We start from the raw sequence: 21,552 nt of genomic DNA on the forward strand, positions 1-21,552 counted from the left end.
CAGCTCCTGAAAAAGCAGAAAGCAGGGAGCAAGCAGGGTGAGGGGCAGGGCTGCTGCTGACATGAGCTCTTAACTCGTGGCATGACTTAGAACCAGCTCTGGGGCTGCTAACAAGTGTGCATTGGGCACCGGGGGGGTCTGCATCAGGGGGAATAGCTAATAGCTCATCTACATAGAATTTACATGTGATGAGTGCTATTGGCTAAGCGGTTGTTGGGGGCGTGCGTTTCGGACGCGCTAATCCCCTTATTGCCCCAGGTGCTAGTCTAGCGCATCCAAAACGCGCGTAAACCTGTGCGTTGTGATCGGCGCACTTTATTGCTTCAGCCTGAGCATGTGTGACCATATTTCCCCTGTCCTATTATCATTACATTGGCTTCACATCAAATGGAGGCTCAAATTTAAATTGGCCTCCTAAATCCATAACATTAATGCAAGAGGGCTGCAACTGCTGGATAGACCTTCCCGTTTGTTGCGGCCTGCAAATAAAAACTTGTTAGCAGTGCCATCTGTGAAACTTGCATGGCCTGGATACTATGAGGGAGAGAGTTTTTTAGTTCTTGGAACTCTCTCCCCAAGTGGATTCGGGTAATAGAATGCACGAAAATATTTTAAAAGGCATTAAAAACACACATTAATGATGGAGTTCAATGCTGAAATAACATCTAGGGTGGATGGATCTAATGGCTGCTGTGTCTTGCAGGCTGTATCTCTGTCTCCTGTATTTAAGTTTTTCCTTATGTCTAACTCTGCTTTTTATATATGTTTTATTCCGTAGTCTGCCTTGAGCTTTTCTGGCAATGCGTGTGGATAATACATTTTTAAATAAATAAATCCACACAATTACGTCCCAGCCTAAATACACTGAAACTAACGAACAAGCAAATGAATATGTAACATAGATCAAGCTAAACTTCACAGAATATCCAAAACATGTCAATCTGCCTCACATAACCATTATATCTATCTGAATGCCAGTGCTCTAACGGTTGAATAAAAGAGCGAATATGTTAAACAACCACCCTCTGCCACACCCAAACATCTCCCTGCAACAAACCCACATATCCCAAAGCATATTTAGCTGGGGCAACAAGCTTATTGACTCTGAGAGCTGCATGAAAAGCTAAAGAGAAAGCCAAACAGAACACTGTAGCTTTATGCAGAGACAAACATATATCAAACCAACTAAGCACTATGCAAGATAAGTTGTTGAACTAGCTTTGGTCATCTTCTAACTGAACAAGCAAAACCTGCTGTAATAATTGCTCCTGTTGACACTGGTATGCCTGACAGGAGTGGGGATTAGCCTGACAATGCTCTCTGGAGGAAACTACACCACTTGATGTGTTGGTAACTTTCCAAAAATTAATGTGGACTGCAAAGTTTATTGCAATCTGTATTACTCCATTCTAATATAAATTAGATGGTTTGCATGCATTCACATGCAATGCAGCAGATTAATATTGTTCTTGCATTGGGCCTATATTCTTATGCAATAGCTATCATGCGATAATGCTATTTTAACATGCATTTAACACTGAGTTCAGTGTTTAACACACTTTGCTGCATTATCACATTTTAGTAAATGGGTCCTTAAATTAACAAAAGGTGTCTAGAAGTATCCCAATAAGATGTGTAGTGAATCTATGAAAGATTAGCTACATATCAAGGGGGCTGATGCAATATCGGGTATTCTGTTTTGCGCGGTGGTGAGCGCGCAGTTGGACGCTCGTTTTTAGAGCGCAAAAGGAATGCCAATGTAATATCTGGATTAGTGCGTCCATAACGTGCACGCATAATCTGTGCATAGGGAATAGCGCCATTGGCAAGCAAATTTTATTTAAATGCGACAATTATCTATTGGTACCCGATGCAGTTACATGCGCCAAAATTTTGTGCATCCTTAGCGAGTTATTTTACATTCACAATTTTGCGCCTGACTTACCCTGGTGTTATTGCACTGGAGCCAGTGGTAGCTGGTGGTTCCTGAAGGTTTCCTGCTTTCTCAATGGAAACTGTTTACTTCCTTGTCATGCTGACCTTCTTTCGTCTGCGAGCAAGAATTAGGGCAGCCACACGGGCGATAGCAAATAATCCTGCCAACGACAGAAGACCAGAGGACCATGTAGACCATGTGGCACCGGCGCAGCCACAGGTTAGCAAATGGCTTTAATCCTTCTAAATCTTTATTAAAAACTTGTCAATTGGAAGTCCAATTCTGGGGCCATCACAAGATGCCCTGGACTTTGACGTTGGTATTGTGGACACCTAAAAGATGAATGTCTGTTACTAGAACAATGGACCCCAAAATCCAATAATGTGTAAAAGCTCCAGGCTTTTTTAGGAACCCTTTAGTTTTGGGTCTGTTTAAAAATGTGTTCTTTTGTATTCTGCCTGCCACACAGCTGTGATAAGCTGAGGATATATTTGGTCTAACTGTGTCAAAAAAACACCTGATGGATCCTCGGTCTAACCCAGTATGGCATGTCTTATGTTCCTTATGTTATTATGTTTTCAGGTACAGCCCAGAGCCATTCATAGATCCTGCAGGCAGCGTGTTATTTGGTCACGTACAACTCTCATAAGAACATAAGAACATGCCATACTGGGTCAGACCAAGGGTCCATCAAGCCCAGCATCCTGTTTCCAACAGTGGCCAATCCAGGCCATAGGAACCTGGCAAGTATCCAAAAACTAAGTCTATTCCATGTTACCATTGCTAATGGCAGTGGCTATTCTCTAAGTGAACTTAATAGCAGGTAATGGACTTCTCCTCCAAGAACTTATCCAATCCTTTTTTAAACACAGCTATACTAACTACACTAACCACATCCTCTGGCAATAAATTCCAGAGTTTAATTGTGCGTTGAGTAAAAAAGAACTTTCTCCGATTAGTTTTCAATGTGCCACATGCAAACTTCATGGAGTGCCCCCTAGTCTTTCTGTTATCCGAAAGAGTAAATAACCGACTCACATCTACCCGTTCTAGACCTCTCATGATTTTAAACACCTCTATCATATCCCTCCTCAGCCATCTCTTCTCCAAGCTGAAAAGTCCTAACCTCTTTAGTCTTTCCTCATAGGGGAGTTGTTCCATTCCCCTTATTTTGGTTGCCCTTCTCTGTACCTTCTCCATCGCAATTATATCTTTTTTGAGATGCGGCGACCAGAATTGTACACAGTATTCAAGGTGCGGTCTCACCATGGAGCGATACAGAGGCATTATGACATTTTCCTTTTTATTCACCATTCCCTTTCTAATAATTCCCAACATTCTGTTTGCTTTTTTGACTGCCGCAGCACACTGAACCGATGATTTCAATGTGTTATCCACTATGACGCCTAGATCTCTTTCTTGGGTTGTAGCACCTAATATGAAACCTAACATTGTGTAACTATAGCATGGGTTAATTTTCCCTATATGCATCACCTTGCACTTATCCACATTAAATTTCATCTGCCATTTTGATGCCCAATTTTCCAGTCTTACAAGGTCTTCCTGCAATTTATCACAATCTGCTTGTGATTTAACAACTCTGAACAATTTTGTATCATCTGCAAATTTGATTATCTCACTGGTCGTATTTCTTTCCAGATCATTTATAAATATATTGAAAAGTAAGGGTCCCTATACAGATCCCTGAGGCACTCCACTGCCCACTCCCTTCCACTGAGAAAATTGTCCATTTAATCTTACTCTCTGTTTCCTGTCTTTTAGCCAGTTTGTAATCCATGAAAGGACATCACCACCTATCCCATGACTTTTTACTTTTCCTAGAAGCCTCTCATGTGGAACTTTGTCAAACGTCTTCTGAAAATCCAAGTATACTACATCTGCTGGTTCACCTTTATCCACATGTTTATTAACTACTTCAAAAAAGTGAAGCAGATTTGTAAGGCAAGACTTGCCTTGGTTAAAGCCATGCTGACTTTGTTCCATTAAACCATGTCTTTCTATATGTTCTGTGATTTTGATGTTTAGAACACTTTCCACTATTTTTCCTGGCACTGAAGTCAGGCTAACCTGTCTGTAGTTTCCTGGATTGCCCCTGGCGACCTTTTTAAATATTGGGGTTACATTAGCTATCCTCCAGTCTTCAGGTACAATGGATGATTTTAATGATAGGTTACAAATTTTTACTAATAGGTCTGAAATTTCATTTTTTAGTTCTTTCAGAACTCTGGGGTGTATACCATCCGGTCCAGGTGATTTACTACTTTTCAGTTTGTCAATCAGGTCTACCACATCTTCTAGGTTCACCGTGATTTGATTCAGTCCATCTGAATCATTGCCCATGAAAACCTTCTCCAGTATGGGTACTGCCCCAACATCCTCTTCAGTAAACACCGAAGCAAAGAAATCATTTAATCTTTCCACGATGGCCTTATCTTCTCTAAGTGCCCTTTTAACCCCTCGATCATCTAACGGTCCAACTGACTCCTTCAAAGGCTTTCTGCTTCGGATATATTTTTAAAAGTTTTTACTGTGAGTTTTTGCCTCTATGGCTAACTTCTTTTCAAATTCTCTCTTAGCCTGTCTTATCGATGTCTTACATTTAACTTGCCTATTTTCTTCTGTTGGATCCTTCTTCCAATTTTTGAATGAAGATCTTTTGGCTAAAATAGCTTCTTTCACCTCCCCTTTTAACCATGCCGGTAATCATTTTGCCTTCTTTCCACCTTTCTTAATGTGTGGAATACATCTGGACTGTGCTTCTAGAATGGTATTTTTTAACAATGACCATGCGTGTTGCACATTTTTTACTTTTGTAGCTGCCCCTTTCAGTTTTTTTCCAACAATTTTTCTCATTTTCTCAAAGTTTCCCTTTTGAAAGTTTAGCACGAGAGCCATGGATTTGCATACTGTTCCTCTTCCAGTCATTAATTCAAATTTGACCATATTATGATCACTATTGCCATGCGGCCCTACCACCGTTACCTCTCTCAACAAGTCCTGTGCTCCACTGAGAATTAGATCTAAAATTGCTTCCTCTCTCATCGGTTCCTGAACCAATTGCTCCATAAAGCTATCATTTATTTCATCCAGGAACGTTATCTCTCTAGCATGTCCCGATGATACATTTACCCAGTCAATATTGGGGTAATTGAAGTCTCCCATTATTACCGCACTACCAATTTGGTTAGCTTCCCTAATTTCTCTTAGCATTTCACTGTCCATCTCACCATCTTGACCAGGTGGACGGTAGTATACTCCTATCATTATAGTCTTCCCTGACACACAAGGGGTTTCTACCCATAAATATTCAATTTTGCATTTAGTCTCATGCAGGATGTTTATTCTGTTGGACTCTATGCCATCCCGAGTCAGAAATGGTGTGAAGATACCGTATTAGCTCTGGAGCAATTGAGGCCCTGTATGAGGACTTGCGCAATGATATTGATCCCATTGCCTCTCGCAACCATATGGTCCCTGGGCTGGTGAAACATCTGTGTGCCTTGCATTTTTTCATGACAGGAAGTTTCCAGAATACAGTAGGACTGGATTGCGGGATGAATCAGTCCTCAGTCTCGTGGCACTTTGGACAAGTCGAGGGCTTGATTAAACATATGCAATAGTATATTTATTTCCCAATGGACCCAGGGCAACAGCAGGAGATCCAACATGGATACTTTGATATAGCTGGGATGCCCAATGTATTGGGTGCAATAGACTGCACCCATATCACACTTACCCCCAGCTCAGAACAGGAGAGTGCATTCCAATATCAGAAGTCATTCAATTTGATGAATGTGCAGGTGGTATGTGATGCGCATCAATGGATCCTGAATGTAGGTATTGAGGTTTATGGGGAGTTGCCACAATTCCCACATCCTTACTCATTCATTGCTTGCAATCGATTTTCCCAAAGGGAAATACGGTGATAGCTGGTTGTTATCAGAAGTCTTGATAGACAACCAGGTGGCAAGGAGGAATGCAGGACCCTGTACAAGTTAATTTTTTATCCTGAAGTGTTTTGGTGCTATTGTATTGTTAAGGTGAGTGTAGTATAAAATGAGCCAGTTATGTATATGCCGTATGAAGTAGTGTATATATGTGTTTCTTGGTGTTTTGTCAGCATCTTTGATGCAATATTGATTACCTCTTTTATAGGTGATGCTGGCTATGGCTGTAAGCCATGTATGCTGACTCTCCTCCTGGCACCGTAAACTGCGGCGGAAAGACGATACAACGAGGCACATACTAGCACTAGGTCTGTCATCAGGAGGACATTTGGCATGCTGAAAGGATGATTTAGATGCTTGGACCAGTCAGGTGGTGCTCTCCCGTACAGTCCCGAAAAGGTTGCATGCATTGTTATGGCCTGCTGCATGCTACATAACCTCGTTGCGCTTTGGGAAAGAAGTGGAAGTCCCGGAAAACCTGCCCCTAGATCCATCTCTACAACTAGCTGGGGAAATGGACAACACAGTGTGATGCTCGGAGGTTCACAGAAGGGACAGAGTATTTCTCATGTAGGTTCTTAGAGGTCTCACAAATAACCCCCTCCTCTGTTGAAGATATTTTGAATAATCCAAATTCATTCTTTTGTGTTTTCTATTTCGGGAGTTGTAATTGGCGTATGAGAGAGGCACTGAAGTATGTTCCAATATGTTCTACTGTTATCTTTTGTTTTCTGATTTCTTTTTAGTGAATAAATAATGTTTCTACAGCTGAGTGAATCTGTGGTTTAATGTAATTCCTTTACATCCTTACTGACCAGTGTCCCTTCCAGAGATGTCCTGAACTTGGGCATCTTGAACTTGGATGCTTAAGTCCAAGTCCTCGCTTAAAGGCGCAAGATTTGGGTCACCAATCTCAGGTTGTTCGGATGCCCAAATTTGGTGCCTTTAAGGGATGCTGTGAACATCAATGTCCACGACAGTGTCCATGAGCCCAGAGACTACCATCCCAGTGTGAAGGGAAATGAAGTGGAACATGGTTGCTCAGCTAGGCAGAGATGCGCTATGTGTGTTGCCAGCCCAGTTCTGGCACTAGGATTTCAAACCCAAAGATCATCCCATACTAAGGACAGGATCCAACAAAGAGAACATTTAAAAACAAGTGTATTTTGAAGAAATAAACTTTTATTAACACTAGTAACAAGTATGTAGAAAGACAAAAAAAAAAAAAAAAACGCCTGTAGAAGAGGTGCACATTAATACATAGTACTTATTGTCAGTCTCCACAAAAATCTTGTATGACACTCCTCCTGATCTCATTTCCACTGGCTGTGTTCTTTCTGGAATCTGCCGAGGTCATGTCTAGCTGTTCCTCCAGGTCAGGATTAATGTCCTGTGGAAGACCATGCTGCAGAGCAAGGTTGTGAAGCATGCAACAGGTCATCACAATGTCTGCTACATTCTCAGGAGAGTTCTGTAGTGCTCCTCCTCAGTGATCCAGGCAGCAGAAATTACTTTTTAAGAGACAAATGTTCTTTTGATTACACTCCTTGTCCTGACATGTTCCTCTGGATACCTCACTTCTGCAGCTGTCCTTGGAACAGCAAGTGGTATTAGCAGCCATGATTTGCAAGCATAACCAGCATCACCTGTGTGAAAAAAAAATAATTTTGCATTAATTTAACTAGTTTCCTTTAAGCTGATATCTAACATTTTTAAAATTACAAATGCGACTTCTATGTACAATAGAAAAAAAATACTATTATGCCTTTAGGACTCAGCCCTGTTTACTAACATCCACTACATATTAAAAAACATAATGACAGCCATGTACAAGATAGCGTGTACAATGCCACAGTTACTTATATGATTCATGTGTCAGCAAAATATGACTCATTACTATTTGTTCTCTAACTCACAAACCTCCATATCCTTTAAAGTCCATACGATACAATAAAAAATCAGTTACATGAAGTATTAGGCTAATTTCCTGGTTGTCTACCTTCTACATTCAAAACCAAGGTAGTACCAATGAGGGCAACCACCAAGTTCAATTGGAAAACAAAACATTACAAAACTATTAACCTCTCCCCCTCTTCTAACCACATCCACATACATTAATTGCGAACTGCTAAGTAATCCCCTACTTTCCAAAATGCAGCTACTGAAAAAAGTTGTACATTATATACCCCTTTTTACCCCAGACCACAACATTTTTTTGAAAGGTATTACTAATTTATAAAAAATTTAAGATCACAAATTAGTAAGCACTTTGGGACCAATGTACAAAAAGCACTTATTATTATGGCTTAGATTCCCACCATATCACACTTACTTTTTAAATTATTTTTGTGCATATGTACCCCACAGAGCTGATAAAAAACTTATAAGTCAATACATAAAACCAAGAGGATACAATCACTATTATCAAAAAGATAAAAAAATATTTTTATTAGAGAACAACGATATCAGAATAAAGTACCTTTAATGTAATCCACTGTCTCTCACCACGCAATGCCTGTGACGGCCAGAACATGGTCCATGTTGGGCATTTTTGTGAACGCTACAGAGGGGAGCTAAGTATTTTTAACTTTTTCAATAAATAAAAATATATATATATAAAAAATTTTGGGGAGATATAAAACAATTAAACGATGATTAAGTGGATAATTTATATGAGACAACGATAAAAGATTACAATACAGTGCTGTGACGGCTGATACTGTCTGTGGCCCATTGCATGGTGATAGACAGTGGATTATATTAAAGGTACTTTATTCTGATATCATTGTTCTCTAATAAAAAGCATTTTTTATTTTTTTGATAATAGTGATTGTATCCTCTTGGTTTTATGTATTGATTTATTAGTGAGAGGAGGTTGGCTTCTGTGTTGTGATTTAAAACTTATACCATAATGCCTCTGTATCACTCCATGGTGAGCTCGTACTTTGAGTACTATATACAGTTCTGGTTGCCATATCTTAAAAAAGATATAGTTGCAATGGAGAAGGTACAGAGAAGGGCAACCAAAATGATAAAGGGGAATGGAACAGCTCCCCTATGAGGAAAGGCTGAAGAGGTTAGGACTTTTCAGCTTGGAGAAGAGATGGCTGAGGGGGGATATGATAGAGGTGTTTAAAATCATGAGAGGTCTAGAATGGGCAGATGTGAATAGAAGGACTAGGAGGCACTCCATGAAGTTAACAAGTAGCACATTTAAAACTAATCGGAGAACATTCTTTTTCACTCAATGCACAATTAAGGTCTGGAATTTGTTGCCAGAGAATTTGGTTTGTGCAGTTAGTGTAGCTGGGTTCAAAAAAGGATTGGATAAGTTCTTGGAGGAGAAGTCCATTACCTGCTATTAATCAAGTTGATTTAGAGAATAGCCACTGCTATTACTGGCATCAGTAGCATGGGATCTACTTAGTGCTTAGATACTTGCCAGGTTCTTGTGGCCCGGTTTTGGCCTCTGTTGGAAACAAGATGCTGGGCTTGATGGACTGTTGTTCTGACCCAATATGGCAATTTATTATTTTCTTATATTCTTAACTTACCCAGCAACCAGCCTTCACTATATTTCCCTTCAGTGAATTGCTGTGCCAGGGCTGATTGTGCCAGGATGTAGGAATCATGGCTGCTACCACGGAATTTTGCCACCACGCTGAGAATCTTCTGTTCAGTGTTACAGACCACTTGCACAGTGAGGGAGTGGTAATACTTTCGATTCTGGTATTAGCAATAAAAATAATAGCAAAGAAAGTCTTATTTTAAATTGATAAACACAATTCCTCAAATAATTACACTTCAACAGCTAGAACCGCTGCGGGGAAACATACTCATATTTTTTTAATATTTTTATTGCAAATAAAAAATGTTATTGATTAATCTGTTATGATTCTGCTTGTGAGACTAGCTCACAAGCACCCTATTACCTCTACACTGCCGACACCACCGAAGTTCCCTCACGGCCAGGAGGCAGCCGCCGATCCTGCCATTAAAGGTCAGGATGGGGGTTTACGTAGGGCTGGGGGGGCGGCAGAAGGGAAGTTTTCCTCCGAGGCCGCTCCGATTTTGGAGCGGCCTCGGAGGGAATAGGGAAAGCCATCGGGGCTTCCCTAGGGCTCGGTGCACGCAAGGTGCACCCCCTTGTGCGCACAAATCTATGCCCGCGCGTACGTTTTAAAATTTGGCCTCACCTTGTAGGCCTTTAAATCTCATCTATTAAAAAGATTTCCTTGTAGGCACAAAATAATAAATCAGGCTCAAACTGTTTTGCATATGGTCCCACGAGGACTGTGTGACAGAACTAAAGTTAGGGATGCTTTAGCCTCATTAGAACTTCACCTAGTACTTTTTTTTTACAATTCTATGATGACTATTTAACCTGTTGTCCCATTTTTTGCCCTTAAACTCATCTTATTAAAAGTTCTGCAATGTTGTGATATATGATAGGGGGCGGATTTTAAATGCGTAAGTTACGCGCATAACCCTTACAACCCCCCCCTGCGTGCGCCGAGCCTATTTTGCGTTGCGCGCAAGCCCCGGGACGCACGTATTTCCGGGGGCTTGCAAAAATGGGCGGGGGCATGGCGGCAGTCCGAGGGCAGTCCAGGGGCATGGCTGTGCCCTGACACAGCGGCCTGTGTTTGGGCCTGCCGCGCAAGTTACGCCTGCCAGAGACCTGCCAGAGGCAGGCGTAACTCAACAAAATAAGGTAGGGGGGATTTAGGTAGGGCTGGGGGGGGGGTGGGTTACATAGGGTAAGGGAAGGAAAGGTGGGGGGGGGAACAAAAAAAAAGTTTCCTCCAAGGCCGCTCCAATTTTGGAGCGGCCTTGGAAGGAACGGGGAAACCATCGGGGCTCCCCTAGGGCTCAGCGCTCGCAAGGTGCACATGTGTGCACCCCCTTGTGCGCGCCGACCCCAGATTTTATAACATGCGCGCGGTAGCGTGCATGTTATAAAATCAAGTGTACATTTGTACGCGCCGGGTAGCATGCACAAATGTACCCCCCCCCCCCCCCGTGCATAATTTTAAAAATCTGCCCCTATGAGAGTGATCTGAAAGCACCAATTTCATTTCATTTCACTTAAAGTTACAGTGCTTCCTGCTTGTGGCAAAAGTCTAATTTGCCACAGGCAGAAAGAACGAAGACCCGCCAAAGCATGTTTTTCTAAGATGTTACGAGGCTGACAAAACAAATAAAAATACCTGGCGCACAACAATAGCATAAATAATATTCAGAGGGAATATAAAATTAAAATTTCATTATTGAGCCCTGGTGGCCAGAGCTCACTGTCAATTAGCCTGGATTATCTGTTTCTAAAACTCTTTGACAGTTCCTCGATTATCTTGCTTAAGGCAAATTTGATTTTTACAGCAAGTAGGCAGTACTGGTGCTTTAAAACATTTAGCAGAAGGCAAGCCTCCAGCCAGTCACTTTGGTAGAAGTGTTATACTGTATACTGCTGAGTGGAAGACCCATGGAGCTGCAATACAAGAGAGTTAGGGGGAGAGTTAAGGTAACACACTTAGGCCAGACGCATGGCTCAGGCCACAGTTCTTTGTATTTGTCTGGACTGGCAGGGATTAGTAACACCACAGAGGCAGCACACTCAGGGCCAGAAAAGAAGGTAACATGGGTGCTGATACTGTGGCAACCTTTGCCAGCCATAGAGTCAGGGCTGGATTTGAGAGTTTTGTACCCATAGGCAGAGTTGAAGAGTGTGTGAGGGAGAGGGGGAGAAAGGGAGACCCTGTGGATAGAAAGTTTATGTGTAGGGGGAAGTCCTTTTCTCACCTTCCCAAAATCCGAGAATGCCATAAAAGTGTCCCTTTGAAGAGGATTGCTGGAGTATTCTCCTTCTTGGCACAGATGCACTCCTCTTTGGCGCTTTCAAAATTTGGCACCCTACGGGATGGCCTATGTTGCCTGGTCCTAAATCCGGGCCTACATAGACTGGCACTGTGGATAGTCCTGGAGGAGACCTTCCCTCCAGCATTGGACTGGCAAGGTTACAGGAAAGCTGAGGGCTAAAAACAGAAGTTAAAAACGTGTAGTTCTATGTATAGTATGTATGTGTATATATACACACACATATAAATATAAACATATATATATATCTTGGAAGAGATTCAGATTTTTGAGGGAACTAGAAATAAATTGTGGTCTGTTTGCACACAAGAATGCAAGGAAGAAAAAAGAACAGCTGCTTTATCTTTTCAGCCACCCGACCTCCTGTATTTGATATTAATGGAATATATACTAACGGATGCTGTCCTTAATAACTGCAAAAACCTGCTTTTAGCAGCGATGAAAATAAGACCATACGTCCAGTTTAACTTTAAATCTTGCCGTTTACTCTAATACCATTACCTCATACATAGAAGAAATGTAAATCTAAAATATGCTGGTGATTATAACCGTTTTTTCCTGACAGACATTGTAATATAAATGTACATAAATTGAATTTCTTCTTTAAAGAAATCTGAATACCTTTGGCGCATTTTAGCAAATCATCTCCAGCCTCCATGGCATCAGTTCAATGGACTGAGGAAAAGTGATCCCCCTATGGCATGGTTTCTGCAATACAAGGATACAGCAAGGAAAAGACACGCCAAGAAAAATATAATGTGCTTTATTGATATTCAGAATTTATTTTATTAAACTTGCACAAAAGGCTGAAAAACTGGAAGCTGGTCTTATGGCACCGAAATGTTAACTGTTTGAGTACTATTTGTTTTTACTGTCTTAAAATAACTAAGTTGTAGGTGTTTTGACTGCTCCTGTAACTTTTTATATTATATTATATCACTTGGAATGACGGTATATAAAACATTTCAATAAATACATAAATAAATATTCATTAAGTCAGAACTCATAATAAAATCCAATGCAAAGCGTCAGTGGGAAGACTTGATGCAACCTTTTATGGTGTAGTTATTCGGCACGAAAGTCGGCAGGACTGCCCCCCACTTTGCCACCCCTCCACCCCCCGTTACCGCTGGATTCTCTAAGGTCACAGACCTTAGGTGGATAAGTTGCCTCAGCTCTACTTAGCCAGAGCTTTGTCACCAATTAGCCAGATAAGGTTTCAACTTATCCAGCTATGTTTAAAATACATGCAGTGTACTTTTTCATATATGTTCTTGGTTAGATTTATATGTATTTTATATAGAGTGCATGTACTTGCGGGCACATCCATAACATTGCATATATATGCACACTCAGGCATGTTTTAAAGTTATCCTTCCTATGTACATACTTTTTTAAATTCTAACTCCAGTCCTCCAGAACTTCTCTCTACAGTTTGCATAAAAGTATACATGTAACTGAGTTATGTGCACTATTTTAGAATAGCCATTTACACCCATAAAACCATGTTTTATGTACATAGCTTTGAAAATTGTCCCCTATATGTCCAACGCTTACAAATCTGTTAAATCATAATGTTTTTTATTTATCAGGAAAGCAGATAAGATGGGAAAGAACATTTCAAATTAACTCTAAATGGCAAAATATGATACATCTACACCTGATTTTTTTTTTTCAGTTTTTCTTAGGCCTGTTTAGATTAGCACTACTGTACTGCCATATCTGCCATGCCATGGTAAGATAAATAATATTGGACTACGCATTTTAGATTCCCAATCATAACTTTACTAGAGATGTGAATCGTGTCCTCGATCGTCTTAACGATCGATTTCGGCTGGGAGGGGGAGGGAATCATATCGTCGCCGTTTGGGTGTTTAGAGTATCGTGAAAATCGTTAAAATCGTGAACCGGCACACTAAAACCCCCTAAAACCCACCCCCGACCCTTTAAATTAAATCCCCCACCCTCCCGAACCCCCCCCCCAAATGCCTTAAATTACCTGGGGGTCCAGCGGCGGTCCGTAGCTAAATCGGGGGAAGGGGGAGGGCAGGAAAACCGGCACACTAAAACCCCCTAAAACCCACCCCCAACCCTTTAAATTAAATCCCCCACCCTCCCGAACCCCCCCCCCCAAATGCCTTAAATTACCTGGGGGTCCAGCGGCGGTCTGGAACGGTCTCCTGCAATTGAATCGTGTTGTCTTCAGCCGGCGCCATTCTGCGCCGCCATTTTGCAAAATGGCGGCGCAGAATGGCACCGGCTGAAGACAACACGATTCAATTGCAGGAGACCGTTCCGGACCGCCGCTGGACCCCCAGGTAATTTAAGGCATTTGGGGGGGGGGGTCGGGAGGGGGGGGGTTTTAGTGTGCCGGTTTTCCTGCCCTCCCCCTTCCCCCGATTTACGATTTTTTGACGATAAATCGGGGGAATTGGTATTGTATCCTGGCCCTAACGATTTTTGACAATTTAAAATATATCGGACGATATTTTAAATCGTCAAAAAACGATTCACATCCCTAAACTTTACTAGCTTGGATACCGGGTATGTGATAACAGTATCTGCAAAAGTGTATCAGAATAAATGCACTGACAACTAGCGACAAGGAGCGTGAGAGAGTGAAAGAAAGGTACCACTTTGTTAGATAATAATCATACACACCTCTTTTCTAGTAAGCTTATGATGAGAACTCTATCAAGCTTTTAGCCTTCTCCATTTCACATGCTGCTAGTCACTGGACTTACGATAACTAGATGCCTCAAGATTTACAAAATCTAAAAGTATGTGACTGACTACATATTGTTTACTTAGCCCTACGCAAAAATTATTTCAGAATTTGCTCATTTATATTTACCAAAAATCTGATATGTTACATGTTGCGACATGAGAACCTCTGACATTCAATCTTGCCTCCATGGAGGAGGTGCTTAAGATGAAACAAACACCATACTATTAAGCACTAATTTTAAAGGCACTATATAAATTGATGACTATATGAGAATAAATGACAATGGAGAGGTAAACTCTGATGGTATGGGAAGAGCTCAAGGTAATAGTAAGGGTGAAAATAATTGCTTTTATCAGATTCATATAGCAGCAAAGGGTAGAAGTACAACTACATTTATCAGTTGATAATAAACAACTAGAAAAGCTGCATAAAAAAAACAGGGAACAAAACCATCTGACACGTTTATCAGAAGATAGAATGAAATTAAACAATGTTAGATGAGAAAATAAATGTACAATGTACATTTTGGAAACTTGCTAGACAAACATTATTTGAGAGAAGGAAGGACGGTAGACATCTTTTTTTCAAGGCAAATACAAAATTCGAGAGCTCTTAGAGCATTAATCACAATAGAACACCTTGTTTTTTAATATGACTGCATTGCCCATCAAACAAAGAGCTAAATCTTTCATGGATTACAACGGGAAACTGTATGAAAGACTGCCAAAGATGGATAAGTTGGCTAGAGAATTTAATGATTTCTTAAACAGATTGCATCTACTGAGAGTGGATGTGGAAGTAATAAAAATGTGATTTTCCCCTAGAATCTTTGGTGACCATTGTAAAATTCCTCTTAAATAGTAATTCCCCTGGGCCAGATGGGTTTGGAGGAATAGAACGAGAAATTCCTAGGGCAGTTCGGACAGTGTTAAACTACCTTGTTCTGGAGTGGAAACTGACCAAATCATGAAGAGCATCTTTTATCATAGTAATTCCTAAAGGAGACAACAGAATTTGTGTGATACAGATCAATCTATCTTCTGAATCAGGACTACAACATTCTGGCTAGGATCTTGAGGATTACAATAATCCTGAGGATTACAATACACAAAGACCAAACCTGATTTGTCTCTAGGAGACGGACTTTATAATTTAAGAAGACTCCTCTTACAAAATGAGGCCACCCAAACCACGAAAATATGGAGGGTAATATTCAAGGAGACCTCTCAAGGTAACACAGCATTTTATTTGCAGAAGTTGCTGATGTGTGCAATTGTAACTGCATTGGGAAGAGACATTCTGGGGGGTTGAGTTCTGAAATGGTGAAAGAAAAACTTGAAATTGTCTGAGCAAAGTCCTGCAAGGTTGAAGAATGCCCAGCAGCAGTAATTGATATGGAAAGGCAAGTGGAGGAAGAAAAACAGGACATCAAGATGAGGGTGTAATCTTTGCTGTGTTGCAGGACAAGGCAGAAAGGATAATAAATGAAAAGGAAATTGAGCAAAGATAGACAACCTTTTCAGAAAGAGCAGAGGTCTCCTTAAAGACAGATAAGGTGGTAGAAGAGACTGAGGAAGGTGTGAAAAACTGGAAACATAAACCAAGGTACCACGTTTCTGTGAAAGATGAAGAAAAGCCAACATTCACATTTGATGGACCACACATACCCATAAAATCTTACGCAAGAAATCTAGGTATAATTATTGATTCAAAACTATCACTGTCCAAACACATTTCGGAAACTGTTAAAAAATCTTTCTTGAAATTACACATGCTCAAAAAACTCAAACCATTATTACTACCATCTGATTTCAGGACAATTACACAAGCATTAATCCTAACGAACTTAGATTACTGCAATGCACTATATTTAGGTCTACCTTTATCTACATTACATCCCTTAGAGCTTGTCCAAAATGCAACTGCAAGAATGATTTATAACCTATCACGAAAAGAACACAAACACCCATATTGCAACACTTGTACTGCCTTCCCATAACCCACCGCATTAGATACAAAATCCTGTCTACTATTCAAAACTTACTTTTACAATCCTAATTCAGTATGGCTTTGCTTTATGCTGCGAATATATAAACCATCAAGACAACTCCGATCCATGGACAAATGTTTGCTAGAAATCCCATCAGTCGGAATTGTCAGTCTAGCCTTAATACGGAAAAGAACCTTCTCTGTGGCAGGTCCGACATTATGGAACTCTCTTCCTGAAAATATCCGTCTACTATCTAATCGTAAAGAATTAAAAAAAATGTTAAAAACTTACTTGTTTAATGATGCTTACAGAATACAATAAACCCAGCAATACCATTTGGTCGCATCGCCCCGACGCCAACCTCCTTGGATGAACTTATTTCATACTGTATTATTTTCTGTCTTTTAAACTATGTTTGTGTGCTTGTAAACCGCCTAGACGGGCATGTAAATGTCTTAATGTGCGGTATATAAAAACTTTTAAATAAATAAATAAAGCAGGGAAGCTAATAAAGCACTGCTGAGAGAGAATGATCCAGAAGAAGATGAAGCTGTTAGTAGAGTAACGCCTAGTATTGGAAATAGTGTGAAATTCCGAATATGTGAGACAAGATGTAACATCACCTTTTTCAGAAACAGAATCTGGAAGAGATGATAACAACCATTGTCTATTTTATAGGTGATTCCTTAAACATAGGATTGAGAATGGCCAGGGGAGCATAGGTTCTGACAGCTGACCTGGGGGGGGGGGGGGGGGCTGAGAATGATGGTATGATGCCCTGCCAGCACTGGTGAGTCCAGCACAGGTGAGTCCATCCCTATCTTAGCAAAGGGGAGATCCCCACCTGTACTCTCATGGGGGGTGGGGGGGGGAATCCTTCCTCTGCAGTGGTGGTGGTGTTGCTGAAGGATGCATTAAAGCAGGTGGAGTAGCCATAGGAGAATGAGGCCCCCATCATGGCTGATTGCAGTCACATTAGGGTAGCCTTCCACGAGATTGACAGAACTACAGCAGGTGGTGAAACAATTTAAGGTAGTGGTGATGCAAATGCTGGGGAAGGCTGCATCTAGGGGCCCAGTGGCTGCTATGGAGCATTCCTTTCAGGCTGCAGTTGGTAGGGTGGCATCCACTATATCATCTCCCTCCAGACTGCTGTCATAGTCTGTATTTCCTCCTGCAGCATCCAACCAAGGCCCTGCATCTGACATCCTGCATTTCTTCCCACTCTACTTTCTTCAGGTCTTAAGATGTCTTGTCTTAGGACTCAAATCTGGTCTCCTATTCTTGCATTAAATAGTAACATGTGTCTCTCCTTTGGAGTGCAAGGCACCTCTTCATCTTCTCTATCTGAGAAGCTACACTCTTTAAATTACCTGCCTTCCCCTCATCTATAGCATGCCCCAAGACTTCTGGAGGAGGTGCCTGGCTGTAACATGGACCTTGGCTCCTCCTCCTCCTCCATCAAAGCCTGAGTGTATCTGTATCTGTAGCCATAAGCCTCTCAGGCTACTATCTGTCAGCAGAAGACTCCACTTCACTCTCTTCACCCAGGCTTTCCTGCAGTACTCATGGGTGCCGCTGTACCCTTCAAGGTCACTGGATCCAAGCCCCATCAAAATTATGTTCTATCTAATCCTCTGTAGACACTTTTTATCTTCCCTTTTCTCTTATCACTACTGGACCTTCTTTATAGGTATGGAGAATTGTTCAATGGTCCCTACTCTACAAACTTCAAAACTAGCATTCCCTTGGGTGTCAAAGCTATCCTTATGCACATTTTATAAATTTACAGGCATGGACAGAAAGAGGACTGACAGCTAGGTATACCTCTTGCCTACATGCCCTTTTTGGCATTTGGACCACTGAAGATCTCCAAAACGGTACATATATATATATATATATATATTTATAACTAGTTACACAGATTGTTATACTTGTGATATGTAAGCATCTTATGTCTTTTTCACAAGCACTGCTCACCTTGTAGGCCTCGAGATGTCCAGCTCTTGATCCTCTCTCACTGCTGCCTCTGAAATGGTGCTGAGGACCATGTTCAGCTTAAGTGAATATAACCTGGCTACCAGGCCCCTCTGAACCCATTCTGGCCTGCCTCTCTTTCACCTTGTATCAGAGATCTTACCACTTGACACTGAGATCTTGCACACTCCTGTTATTGTTGAAGACTGTATTCAGTCGATGGTGGATTTTTTTTTCCCCAATAGGATCCCACTTTTATGACTCCTTCCTATGCAAGAGGGTCTGGACCTTCATTACCTCCTTCACAACAAGATCCACCTTCCTTGGCTGGAAGTTTGGCTTCCAGACATGGTGAAATTAGAAGACAAGCTATGAGAGTTGCCCTTACACCTCCGCACTTGCACATAAAGTTGATGGAAGTATACATATATAAGGACAAGATTTATGCACAAAGAACATATGCATGTACTTTTATAAAATACATAGCAAAGTTTTGTGCAGTACCTGTTCACACATATATTCACTATATATAAAGATGTACAGTGCCTATAAAGAGTGGTATATGCATATATTATTCTTATAGGTGTGTGTGTGTGTGTGTGCAGAGTTGCTCCATATAGTAACGTAATAATGATGGCAGAAAAGGACCAAATGGTCCATCCAGTCTGCCCAGTAAACTTAAGGTAATATCTGCCACTCTGTGCAGGTTACTCCCGTATTTCTCTTAAGGGTAAGAACTGATGCTCTGTGCATTTATCCCCAAACTTATGATACCCATAAAAATTTCAGCTATTAACATTTTTTACAGGATGATGAGCTTTCTTGAGAGTTCAGTGTTGCTCGACATCCTTAGCTCATGGACCTGGCTGTAGAAGCAGTCCTGTGCTTTTTCCCTTATGTCTGCATATCGATACCCCAGACCATAGAAGTCGGGGGTCCTCTTGGTAGTTGTCTGAATCCAATTCCCCTTCTCCCCCTGCTGTTGAAGCAGGGAGCAATGTTTCAGTAGCATTTCTAGCAACAAGGCTTGTTGGTTGAGGGTAGTAATCTCCATGCTTTCTGCTAAGGGTAGTAGCTGCCGTTCTCTTCATTTCCTTTAGGACTTGGCCACAGATCAGTCCTGTGCTTTTTCCCTTATGTCTGTGTATCAGTTCCCCCAGACCATAGAAGTTGGGGGCTTTTGGTTGTTGCTCCAAAAATGGGTTAGCAGATGGCTCCAGATCATTAGGGAGAGACTGAGCCAAGTTTTGGTTTTATCCCCATTGCATTCAATGGAGGTAAACCAGGTTAGGCTCAACATGTCCCTGATGACCTGGAGTCATCTGCTAACCCTAGACCATAAGCTATATATTGGGTGTAAGGAAAGCAATGCATGTGTGCAAGATTAATTAACCATCTAAAGCCTTGTACTTTCTTTTATTGGCCTTTGATTTTATTGTCTATAGCTGGTATTAAATCAGAGAATGAGAGACCCTTCATTAACCTATAAACAATCTATTTGGATACTATATGGGTCCTGTGCATTTGGAGACATCTAAGTGTTAGTTTCTACTGGTTTTAATTTGCTATATTTACCCTATGATCTCCATTTTCTGTAATTGAGGTCCAGATGGAAAGCAGCTGAGGAAACAGACAAATTCAAACCCTGCTTCAGGAGATTGCCCTACAGCTCTGAAGGCTTGCTTTGTCTGTATCCTTCTCCCATTATAGGTGCAGATGGGTGAAGGTAACAGAAACATCAATCAAGAAATCCCTGATGGCTCACACCTGGGAACTTTAATGTGAGAGCCCTCAGATACTTCTTGAACCTACATGACTAGCAGAAGACAAGTTCTCAGGAGAAAGCTATGTTCTGGCAGACAGATCTCCATTGGCATGTGGGTCTCTTAGAGATGATGATGCAGGGATTTGCAGCGGGATGCTGGGAGCCTTGTGGGGGTAAGCTGGTCACTGACTGGGGAGGATAGCTGGGGTAAGCAGGGAGAAGGCGAGGATGGCACCTGTACTACTCCAGGCTGGCCTTCATTACTGTGGGACTTTGTTCCCGATCCAGTTTTTGGGAGACAGAACTGAATGATTAAAACCTGAGGCAGACAACATCTATTGAAAGGAGGTCCTACCTCCACATGTCTTTTCTGCTGGTAGGTGTGTGGTTGGTGAAAGGGCCACTAAATGCCAGCTCCTTGTCTCCCCACTGAGTGATATTAGGAATGGTAAATCAAACAAGATGTATCCCTCCATAGGCTATATCATTGTTTGTGGCTTGCCCGCATTCACATTTCCAGCACATTGAGGAAATAAGAACTAAGTGGTGGCTTACAGATCAAATGTGCTGTGCCCATTATAGCAAGGATATTCAGGAGAGTCCAGAATGCAGCCCCAAATAACCTGGAGTTAAACAGAGGCAACTGTAATGGCAGATGAGTGGAGGAGCGAGGAGAGAGCTGCATGCATCTCTACGTGCATGTTAGTGTATGGTTGTACTAGAGAGTGCTCTGAAAGATTGTAGTCTCTTAGCATGTCAATGGCAAAACAGATATTTTTTTAGGTAGCTGGGATGCTGATTTGGAGACTTGAGGCTAAAATCATAAAAATATAGCCAGAATCATACATTGCCACTCATCCTAGCAGGATTCTAATCCTCTTCTTATATAAATGTCAAAGCCTACCTAATTCTGTTTAGACTTTTAGACTGTCCGATTTAATTAAAAGTACATTTCTTGGCAGTCTCCCAGGCAGGTGATAATCTCAGCCACACAGGGGATCTATTTCCTTGGATTTGTAATGAGAGTATCCTCAGTACATAAGAAAAACATGCCTGACTGTAACTACACAGATAAATACATGTATTTATACTGGACACATAGTGAGACTCAAAAAGGACTGAACTTGGTTGAAACTTGTAAGCAGTAATGTACATCTCCAACTCTTCCACATAAACATGTAGAGAATCAAGAAAAGACATGAGTGTAATATAAGATGCCCTAGAGAGCCAAGCCCTGATGAATGATTTGGTCATCTTGACCTATTATTTATATCATGGGGCTTCCCAGTTTAATATGATCCTGAAGTGGTTTAT

At 41.2% G+C, this 21,552-nt stretch overlaps 1 protein-coding gene across 1 annotated transcript; it reads right to left on the reverse strand.

The window, feature by feature from the left end:
- Positions 1-7,098: 7,098 nt before the first annotated feature.
- On the reverse strand, positions 7,099-12,801 carry LOC115096103 (putative nuclease HARBI1). The gene is made up of 4 exons (XM_029610633.1): positions 12,400-12,801; positions 11,704-11,936; positions 9,459-9,630; positions 7,099-7,550 (listed from the first exon to the last, which is right to left on the reverse strand). The coding sequence occupies exons 2-4, from the start codon at positions 11,725-11,727 to the stop codon at positions 7,420-7,422; spliced, it is 327 nt and encodes a 108-aa protein (XP_029466493.1). The 5' UTR covers positions 11,728-11,936; positions 12,400-12,801; the 3' UTR covers positions 7,099-7,419.
- Positions 12,802-21,552: the final 8,751 nt, after the last annotated feature.

This window comes from Rhinatrema bivittatum, chromosome 7 (genome assembly GCF_901001135.1).
Source record: "Rhinatrema bivittatum chromosome 7, aRhiBiv1.1, whole genome shotgun sequence".
In the NCBI taxonomy this organism is placed as follows: domain Eukaryota; kingdom Metazoa; phylum Chordata; class Amphibia; order Gymnophiona; family Rhinatrematidae; genus Rhinatrema; species Rhinatrema bivittatum.

Coding starts and splice junctions, on each gene's coding strand:
- LOC115096103 (XM_029610633.1), bottom strand. CDS start 11,727: ATGGCATTCTCGGATTTTGGGAAG. Junction 9,631..11,703: donor CATTCTCGGATTTTGGGAAG/GTGAGAAAAGGA, acceptor TGCTAATACCAG/AATCGAAAGTATTACCACTC. Junction 7,551..9,458: donor TAGTGAAGGCTGGTTGCTGG/GTAAGTTAAGAA, acceptor TTTTTCACACAG/GTGATGCTGGTTATGCTTGC.